Source organism: Neomonachus schauinslandi, chromosome 12 (assembly GCF_002201575.2).
Source record: "Neomonachus schauinslandi chromosome 12, ASM220157v2, whole genome shotgun sequence".
In the NCBI taxonomy this organism is placed as follows: domain Eukaryota; kingdom Metazoa; phylum Chordata; class Mammalia; order Carnivora; family Phocidae; genus Neomonachus; species Neomonachus schauinslandi.
Window position 1 is genome coordinate 94,052,367 of NC_058414.1, and position 10,677 is coordinate 94,063,043.

The 10,677-nt window shown below is 44.5% G+C and overlaps 2 protein-coding genes across 2 annotated transcripts; one reads left to right on the top strand and one right to left on the bottom strand.

Annotated features, from left to right (window-relative positions):
- The first annotated feature begins 625 nt into the window (after positions 1-625).
- LOC110582808 (olfactory receptor 6V1) lies at positions 626-1,567 on the top strand. Its single transcript, XM_021692826.1, has one exon. It carries the CDS (start codon positions 626-628, stop codon positions 1,565-1,567), a length of 942 nt encoding a protein of 313 aa, XP_021548501.1.
- A 7,839-nt stretch (positions 1,568-9,406) lies between these two features.
- On the bottom strand, positions 9,407-10,354 carry LOC110582807 (olfactory receptor 6V1-like). Its single transcript, XM_021692825.1, has one exon. The coding sequence runs from the start codon at positions 10,352-10,354 to the stop codon at positions 9,407-9,409; it is 948 nt and encodes a 315-aa protein (XP_021548500.1).
- Positions 10,355-10,677: the final 323 nt, after the last annotated feature.

A 10,677-nucleotide genomic window follows, 5' to 3' on the forward strand; every position in this document is an offset into this window, starting at 1 on the left:
AAACTCTGACTTTCCATTAATTTCATGATCATAGCTAGAGAAATGTGAATGAGTGAAGGTCCTCAAAAGAGAGACAGCCCAGAAAGACTTGAAGGGACCCTTCAAAAGGAATCTTGGTACAAAGTCTCTGAGTCATAACAAGATGCCCCCAGCATCAACCTTTACTCCAGGATTTCAGGGTGACTTACAATAATTCTTTCTTTCCATGTTTCCTCCCCTCCCTGTATTTTACTGTCTCTCCCTCTCACACATTTGGTCTTCCTCTCTTAATTCTGTGTTCTTCTTTTGTTTCCTTCTTTCCTTCTGAAATGTTGATGTCTGCTACTCTGCTGTCCTCCTTAATCCACTCCTCTCTGTCTCTCTCCTTATCAATGGCTTTCCATGCTTTTAATTCTATGACCCCGTCTATGATTCTCTCATATTCCCATGTAGTTATCTCTCTTTCTGTTTATCACTGACCACTGACTTTGTTTTGCTCTCCCCGTTCTCTTTCTGTCTCTGTTTCATGGTCAATGATATTCTCTCTCTCCCTCTCTGTCTCTCTTTCTTTGTCTCTCTGTCTTGCTATCTCTGCCTTACATCTCTGTCTCTGTTTCCTTTCTATGCAGGACCCAGCTCCTGGATCATGGCAAATCTGAGCCACCCTTCTGAATTTGTCCTCTTGGGCTTCTCCTCTTTTGGTGAGCTGCAGGTTCTGCTGTATGGGCCCTTCCTCACGCTTTATCTTCTTGCCTTCATGGGAAACACTGTCATCATAGTCATGGTCATAGCCAACACCCACCTACATACACCCATGTACTTCTTTCTGGGTAACTTTTCCCTGTTGGAGATCTTGGTGACCATGACTGCAGTGCCCAGGATGCTCTCAGACCTGCTGGTCACCCATAAAGTCATTTCCTTCACTGGCTGCATGGTCCAGTTCTACTTCTACTTTTCCCTGGGTTCCACCTCCTTCCTCATCCTGTCAGATGTGGCCCTTGACCGCTTTGTGGCCATCTGCCACCCACTGTGCTATGACATTTTGATGAGCTGGGCTATGTGTATCAGGCTGGCAGGGGCTGCCTGGGCAGCTCCTTTCCTAGTCATGGTGCCCACTGTCATCTCCCGGGCTTATCTCAATTATTGCCATGGCAACATCATTAACCACTTCTTCTGTGACAATGCACCTCTGCTGCAGCTGTCCTGCTCAGACACCAGCCTGCTGGAATTCTGGGACTTCATGATGGCCTTGGCTTTTGTCCTCAGTTCCTTCCTGGTGACCCTCATCTCCTATGGCTATATTGTGACCACCGTGCTGAGGATCCCATCTGCTAGCGGCCGTCAGAAGGCTTTCTCTACGTGTGGGTCCCACCTCATCCTGGTCTTCATTGGTTACAGCAGCACCATCTTCCTTTATGTCAGGCCTGGCAAAGCACATTTTGTGGAAGTCAACAAGACCGTAGCCCTGGTGACATCGGTCCTCACCCCCTTTCTCAGTCCCTTTATCCTTACCCTCCGCAATGAGACAGTCAAGGCAGTGCTACGGGGGCAGATGCAGAGGCTTAAAGGCCTCCACAAGGCACTATGATGAGCCTGAGGAACCTGGCCAACTTCAGTCAAGCAGGTCTACGCAGAGAGGAGGCAGAGTACCAGGCTGGGTAGGAAGATCACTGCTGAATTTCTTTAGGTTGTTTCCTCTGTGCTTCTGCATGATAACTACAGTGAGTCCTCAGTGCTCAGTGTCTGGCCCTCTCAGGACACCGTGGAGGTGCTTCCCATACCCACTGGCAGCTACAAGAACTCTGAAAGTAGCCCAGAACCTGGGGAGCCAGAAGTAAGACTTTCAGTACAAGGAAGTATGTGGGCTTTCCATTCAAGGACAGCAGCCAGGAAGTGTTTTCTGATCAAGAGATACTATCCAGCCCAGGTATGTGTGTGTGTGCACATGTGTGTGCATGTGTGTGTGTGTGTGTGTATAAAATTCCGGAAAGCTTTGGGATGAAACATCAGCTCCAATGCCCTTCCCTCCCAACTACAATCTGAAATTTTAAAAGCCTTCCAGTTGGGGCGCCTGGGTGGCTCAGTTGGCTAAGCACTGACTCTTGGTTTTGGCTCAGGTCATGATCTCATGGGTCCTGAGATTGAGCCCTGTCTCGGGCTCCGTGCTCAGCAGGGAGTCTGCTTCAAGATTCTCTCGTCTGTCCCTCCCCCACCTTTCTTTCTAAAATAAATAAATAAATAAATAAAGCCTTCCTGTTACTTTAACCTCAGACCCATGGTTTTTTCTTAGCTTTCACCTCCCCTGGATTTTCTTTTTCTTTTTTTTTTTTTTTTTAAGATTTTACTTATTTATTTGAGAGAAAGAGAGAGAGAGAGAGAGAGTGCATGAGCCAGGGGAGGGAGAGTGAGAAGCAAACTCCCCTGCTGAGCAGGGAGCCCGATGTAGGGCTCAATCTCAGGACCCTGGGATCATGACCTGAGCTAAAGGCAGATGCTTAACTGATTGAGCCACCCAGGCGCCCCAATCCTGGATTTTCTAAGACACCCCCAATGGAAAATATTCTCCTAAGGAGTGCCTGGGTGGCTCAGTCAGTTAAACATCTGACTCATTATCTCAGCTCAGGTCAGGAGTGTGATTTCAAGCCCCATGTTAAGCTCCAAGCTGGGTATAGAGCCTACTTAAAAAATATATATATTCTGCCAAATTGTTTCTGCAAATACACTTTAATTTAGCAAACTACATTTCCCAGTAAACTACAATGACTTCACGCATCAAGGGAGTACTTCTAGACCCACTTACTTTAAGACAACAAAAACTACTAATTTACCACAAGTGTCAAGATTTTTACAAGTCTACTATGTGGAAATACACAAGGCAGGAAATTGTGGGCTCATTTGGTGGATACAGATTGTCTAGCTTTGGAGACATGGCTCACTTAGTGGTCCGTTGGTTCTCATTATGTACTTCCAGTATTACCGCAGGCTAACCCCTTCTCAAGAGAGGTGCCCCTTCCTCTGACTTTCTGAAGAGTTCGTTTCTTTCTTGCTGAGGTGCCCTTTACCCAAATCAGAGGATGTCTTTAGGTTCCTAGTTTCAGCTTCTGGTTGCAAGTCTTGTGTCTCCTCCAAGGACACATCACAGCAATGACTCTGATGTTTGCTGTTGCTGTTGCTCCAACTGATTTATTTTCTCCAATTATCCTCTGCTCACCACCTCAAAGAGTAAATATTTGTAGAGTAAATGGAAGGAGGATGGAGAAAGTAAAAACAATTTTACTGATAATTTACCTTTACGTATACATGTACATATACCAACGGACCACTAAGTAAGCCACATCTCCAAAGCTAGACACTTACATATACGTGTATATTATATATATTATTCACACTTTATAAACCACTTTATACATGTTTTCCAATTGGTTTTACCCTCATAATCCAATTAAATAAAGATTCACTGATCACTCACCATGAGCAACGCACTCTGCTTAGCACTGGCCATTAAAGATCAAAGAAATGTGGATTCTAACCTCAAAGATTTCTCCATCTGTGAGACAGAGGACAAGCTATAATGAATTCTAGCATATTTTGATAAGGGGTTCTTCTATTTTAACAAGTGCCATGGGAGCCCAGAAGGGAAATGCTAATTCTTGGGCTGCAGCTAGGCAGCGTTTCTGACTCACTAAGGAATAGGGGAAATACAGTTGAGAAAAAAAAAAAAAAAAAGAATTGGTCAAAGTGATGGCAGAACTGACAATACAATCTGGTTCTTCAAACTTCTTTTCCATCTCTCCATCTTCAGAAATTCTTCTTCGAGCTTGATCAAAGTTGGATTAATTATCTCCAGGATCTGAAGCCACTCTGTGTAGACGCCTCCAGCCTCTTATTCACTGTAAATCCATCCAGTTCCCATCAAGTGTATATACTTGTAATTGCAATAATTCTAATAACTCCTTCATAAACAATAGTTGTATGTTTAATATCCATCACTTGAAAGAAACATACTGTCAGAAAGCAACTATAGCTTCATTGTCATTTTTAAAGGTTTGTGTTTCATTTATCATAATAGTATCCACAAACATTTGAAAGATAGCAAATAACACTTGTACATGAAAGAAATATTTTTATTCAGTCCATACATAATGTTAATTGCCTGGTAGATTCACACTTCCTTTGCTACACAGGTTCCCCCGACCCCCACCCACTTGCTATCTGAAAGTAGAGCATTCCTATGATAACTTTCTTAAGCAGAACTGGCATAAAGCAAAGAAACAATTACCATTAATTTGTATGAAAATTTTTTTAGGCATTCCCAGATGCAAAAAATAATCTCTTAGGCTTTTCTGATATCTTAGGACACATCTTGCTAACAGATGTACAAAATAAATTGAGATAAAGCACAGATGCTCACTCACTTGATGCTGAGTAGCTGAGTGTGGTTTCTGGGGAAGGAGCTTGGTGGCGCCACGCTCACTGCTTGGAGTGTGCGCTACCCTGTAACAGCTCACTGCAAAACAAATGCTGAACGATAGTTTCGCTTTTCACCTTTTCCCATAAAAGTGAAAATCCTCTTCCAATTTCTTTAAGTTACTGAAAACAGGTACCAACATGGTGCAATGCAAACTTGAAAAAGCAGGGGATGCTTGTAATACCATGTTTCCCAGGAGGTGGGAACAATTGATTTTGTTGTTAGTCTACATGAGGTCATTTGATAGAAGGCAACAGCCTTCCCACTCCACAGAAGTAATTGTGGAGGGGTAGGAGGACATAATTGCAGAGAGGTAGGAGAACAAGATTATAACACCCAGAACTGATTTAAATATAGGCAGAAACTGTGGCAGGATTCCCTGACTCTACAACGCCTGCCCTACCCCAAGGAACCCTCCGTTTGTCTGGCATTCCAAACCCAGAAATACCGTGTTCTAGTAAGCAACCATTAGGAATACAGGTTCTGAATAGCTAATGTAAGAAGCAGTTGTCATACATGTAAATTCCAGCGGAAGCCAAAAAACAGATTTATTTCTTCCATTTGGCAGGACAAGAGAGCAAGAAATTAAGAGTACGGAAGTTTTGATGAGGGAAGATAAAGGAATTGAATCATTTTTCAAATAAAAGTCAGGCTTGGGTCCTGCAGTGGTCAGTAGGTAGCATGAAGACCTTGCATACATGGAATTTTAGAAGTTTGGTAAGGTGTAAAACCCTGTAAGGCCAAGTTAGAAAATTTCAATGTTGTCTGTAGAGGACCATGTTCACATCAATCTAGTTCACCAATTCTTTAAGCTTTCAATTTCCTAATGTAAATATGTTCCTTGCAACAATGCCTCACAGATACTGAAGAAAGGAGGCAGTGATCCAGTGGTCTGCTGGTAAATGTTTAACCACGTCTCTATTTGGAGCATTTACTGACCTCCAGCATTTGCCAATTTCTCTGGTGTCTATTTTACCCCCACCCAGTCCAGTTTCAAACTACTAACATGAAACAAACAACTTCAGTAGCATAGATAAAAGTAAAATGTAGTGAAATAATTAGGAGTTTTGAATTTTTATTACTTTTGTTTTTAACATAATCTGCTTGATTGTAAGTTTCTACTATTTAATTTTTAATAATGTTCTGTTACACTCCTGAAAACTTAACTATCAGTTCTCAAGAGGGCTTCAGAGCATCACTGTAGCATTCCACCTTTCGTGTTCCCTTAGATCCTGTTCCCCATTCAACCCAGCACCTCTGTCATTCTCCTTCCCTTGGGTCAGATACGTGCCAATTCCTATAGAAGCAAACCTCATGGACTTGTCCTTTAACAGAACTATTCCTAGGTCTTTCTGAACTTACTTAGGTCATGTTCAAAACTGCAAGCAATAAAACTGAAAGGAAATAGTACCTTTTGTGAATACAGTAACTGCCCTAGCATGCAAAGGTTTCCACATCGATGCTCTTTGTACCCACTGCCAAGTTTGTTATAAAACAGCTGTGTCCTGTGATTTCAGTGAGTGGAGCATCCTTCAAAGGACACTTACAAATTCCCCAAGAGACTTGGATCTGATTTGTGAAAATATCTTTGATCTCTCTGTGCTTTTGTTGCCCATACAATATGCCATTTTTATGTCTACATTATTTTACATATCAGTTGCCTCTCTCCAGAATGCACATTTCCCATTCTCTATACTCTCTATACTTTGAAGCTCAACTCAAATGATATCATGTTTGAGAATACTGTCAGTTTAACCAAAGAAAATCGGACATTCCCTCCCTGTATTCCCAGAGTGCTTTGCATATTTTAGTCATGAGCACAAAGTTTTGTTTTCCCACAAGAAATTTTGAGCTCCTCAAGTTAGGTACCAGGCCCTACATCTTTGTATCTTCTGTGCCTAGAACATAGTAGGTGTTCAACAAATGCTGGCTATCTTTAGTAATGAAGTTTGCAGATGAATTTGGAATATGAGTAAACACCGTAACCTTAAAAACAGCATGCCATCCTTGTTGATAGTAACAGAAGTGGAGCCAACAAAGCATGAGAAGAACTTAATGCCACTGCACTCTATCCCAGTTAGTTGTTGAAACTAGTACCACAACCAGTTCTAAGACCCACATAACAACAGGGGCCAGAGGAAGCAATGTGGATGGTGAGAGGTCTAGAAATAGTTCCATGGTGACATCTCACTCGAATATCTTCTAGGGGAATATGTCACCATCTTCCCTTATTTGCTAGTCTGCCTGTTAACTCAGAATTGCAGAATTTGGATAGCGGGCAAATGTTAAAAGTCCACTGAGGCTGGACTTCAGGGTTTCAGGTTAAATTGAGGCCACTGCAGCAAAGAAAGGGGTTGCCTCACAGCTAAGAGTGCACCATCCCTAAACTTGGTTCCAGCAGGCCCTCCCTGCCAACCTGAGAAGTGCGCTGCAGAGGGGATGCCTGCACCCATAGGAGGTGTGCCTGGGTGGCCCATGCACTCCCCTGCAACTCCAAGAGGCAATGATTTAGTCACATCATGACTCTACACCTGGGGAGACTTAACTACACCCACTTTGACTTAGAACGAGTGTCCTCAGATTCCTTCCAGCAAGATGGAAGTTTGTCATCAGTATTTTCTGGGTTATGTCTATCCAGGAGCCTCATCTGACTTTGTGCACACCCAGGGCCCCTGTCACATTAAGACAAATGTATGGAACCAAAACATCTCCAGGTCATGTCCTCACAGGATTCTCACAGCAAATCAGAGGCTAGACCATTGGCCTAAGTCTCTCTGGAGGCTTAAAGTCAGACTAGGATGAAAATCTTGGGGCCTAAATCCTGGTTACTGTCTCCAAAAATAGGTCCTGGGTTGGAAGTCTTCAAGGAAGGGGGGCTCCTCCAGTGCCCTTCACAGTGTTGACACTGACGCAAGGATTTTCTTACACAATTTCCTGATTGAAACTTCAACCAGCAGACTGTCTGAATCAGTGCTCCTCAAATATTAATGTGCATGTGAATCATCGTGAAAATGCAGATTCTGATGCAGCAGGTCCAGGGTGGGGCCCAAGATTCTGCATTCTTTATTAGCGGAGATGCCAAAGCTGTGCCAAGGACCTCACTTGGGGGAGCTGGGGACCACAGGCAAGTTTGTCGGGAATGTCATGCCTGAGTGATGCTGTGTGATGGGGTGATTACTGTGGAGGCCAGAGGCCATCTATGCCTTTCCAATCAGACCAGAGATCTCACTGCTAAGACAACGCAATGAAAAAGAGGCAATAGATGGCTGCCGACTGTTGATTATGTTTAATTTTTTAAGGGAATTTGCAGAAATGAGAGAGTAGCAGCAAGAAGGAGTCTCTCAGGAGGAACATCTGAGTGGATCTGTGCTGATTATTTTAGGAGGAGAAGCTGGAGGAAAGTGTTTGCATATCAGAAGGAGATAATTGCTTCCCATTTAGTTCTTCAGTTTCTCACAAAGTTTGCGAGGAGACTAAGTAATTAGTCCCTTGAGAGGTGGAGGAGAAAAAGTTCTCAGGTTGAAAAGCTGTTTTCCCTGCTGGCCTTAAGGCAGAATTAAAAGTATCTCCCCCCTTTTGCAGAGGCCCACAAATGAGAATGTGTCCAGTGGCAGTCTAAAAAAAAAAAAGGCTTAATTGGAGGTCAAACTCCCTGGACATAACCAGAGACGCATGCCTCTGGGTGGCGCACCCCGGATGTTCCCTCTCCCCCACCCCTTACTTCACAGCTGTGGCTCTATGGGGTGGCCCCTACACTGGCCTATCCACACTGCACATAAGGACCAAGACCTCTCCTCTAGATATCCTGTGGGCAGAGCTAGTTTCAGAAGTAGGAAGAAATTTGCATTTACTCTTTGTCCTGTTCTACAAATCCCAGCCCAGTCCAGATTCAAGCTGGTACAAGAAATCAGACACTAGAGCTACTCCCACTCCCACAGTCTCCCCCTAACTTCCTAAACCATTCCCGGATTGCCAGGGAAAGCCTTGCCTCCACAACTCCAGTCCCACTCCATTTCTTCCTTTCTCAGCTGGCTTCCACCATCTTTGCTTTACCACCAGGGCCCCTGGTAACCTCCTGTCCAGGCTGCTTCCAGGAAAGCCAACCTCAGAAGGCCCTTCCTCTGGGAGATGGATTTAAGTTCTATAGGAGAAGAGAGGTACTAGCGCTTGTAAAGGGGAAGGTAGTCAGTCTGGGAACAATGATCTAGCTTTCCCTTCTTTCTTGAGAGCACCGGAAGGATAAAGTTAGGCCTGGGGCTCTCATGACCTATCTGTGTAAGGGGCTGAGAAAGTGGCCCCCAGAGAGTCATTTCTGTTTAAAAGCAAGAGATTTGGAGGGGCTGGACAGGAGCAGTGGGCAGCCTGGGTGTAAGTAGTGCTACTACTTTAGGAGCAATCCCAGAGAAGCGGTCCCAGTGGGAGGCACAAAGTTTCTTCTATTTGGGTGATGCCAACCCTCTCTGCTCTTCTCAGAGAAACTCCCACTTTCAGAACCCTATCTTAGATTCTGAAGTCAGTTCATGAGAAAGAAAAACACCCCCCAAAAAAGTTGCAGACAAATAAATGAAAAAGGAATGTAAACAAAACCATACAGCCAGACTGGGAAGGAGAGATTTTAATAACACATTTTTATAATAAGAGCTACATTTACAGAGTTTTTACCATGTACCAAATCCTGGACTGAGAATTTTATTTGGATAATATCTTTGCTGATATTATCATACTGTTTTCACTCCAAGGCTCCCTCAAAATCACCTATTCCTTGTCTATCTCAGGCTTACAGATACTTGCCTTTGAAACATTCAGATGGTGTGAGCTCGTTAGCTCTCTGTAGTGAGTAAGCAGACTTCTGTGGGGGTGAGGGAGCAGGAGAGACTGGGAAGAAGGAGACTGAGGAGCTCCAGTGTGGGCAGTGGAGGGTCCTTACTCCTGTGACTTAATAGGTGCTCTTGGGCCTTCTCATCTGTGGACTGCTGCATCTCTGAAGAGGAGCCTTTTGGTCATATCTTCAATGACCTCCTTGACCTTCTCATTCCGAAGGGTGAAGATGAAGAGATTGAGGAAAGGGGTCACTACTGTAGTCATCAGAGCCACCACCTTGTTGAGGTGTGTGGAGTGGCCCTTGCCTGGCCTCAAATAGATGAAGATGGCACTGCCATTGCCCAGAACCACCACAGTGAGGTGGGAGGCACAAGTGGAGAAGGCCTTCTGGCCCCCAGAGAAGGAGGGGCTGTGCAGCACTGCAGCCACAATGAGGATGTAGGACACTATGATCAGCAGCATGGTGGCCAGCACAAATAGTAAGGACAGGAAGAAGTCCATGCATTCAGTGTGGCGGGTATCAGAGCAGGAAAGCTTGAGAAGTGGGGCAGAGTCACAAAAGTAGTGGCTGATGATGTTAGGGTTGCAGAACCATAGCCGTGTTTTTTGCAGGGTGGGGGACACGATGGAGAGGAAGCCGACCACCCAGCAGACCACCACCAGCTTCACACACATGGGACCATTCATGATGGTTGGGTAGTGCAGAGGGCGGCAGATGGCCACGTAGCGATCGAAGGCCATGTCTGTGAGAATCAGGAAGTGGGTGGAACCCAAAGAGAAGTAAAGGAAAGACTGGGTGAGGCACTCAGCCGGGAAAAAGGTCTTATGAGTGCATAGCAGGTCTGCCAGCATCCTAGGAACCACGGTGGAAGTGACCAGCATTTCCATGAAGGAGAAGTTGCAGAGGAAGAAGTACATGGGTGAGTGGAGGTGGGAATCAAGGCATGTGAGGGTGATAATGGCCAGGTTCCCCAGTACTGTTAGCACATATATCAATAGGATGAATGCAAACAGGAGGATCTGGAACTCATGGAGATGTGAAAACCCCAGCAGCACAAATTCCCTGACGACACTGAAGTTACTCATTGCACTTGATGCCAGTTCTCTGTACTACCTGTGAGAAGCCAGGAAATCTTAGTGGGAAGTTTCCATCAACCCCTGTCTTGACTATACTCCGTGATGGCTGGCCTGGCTCCCCAGGCATACTAACCTGTATGCACGGTAAATCCCAGAATCTAGGAGTTGGACACCTCCACATTATCAACACTCCTAAACTCTTCCTCTATTGTATGCCATTGCTCATCATCCCATTCAATGTATTTGTTAAGCTCCAACTCTGTATAAGAGATTTGGTGGGTCTGAAAAATACTTCCTAACTCCCATATTTAATGATCATTCCATCATAATAC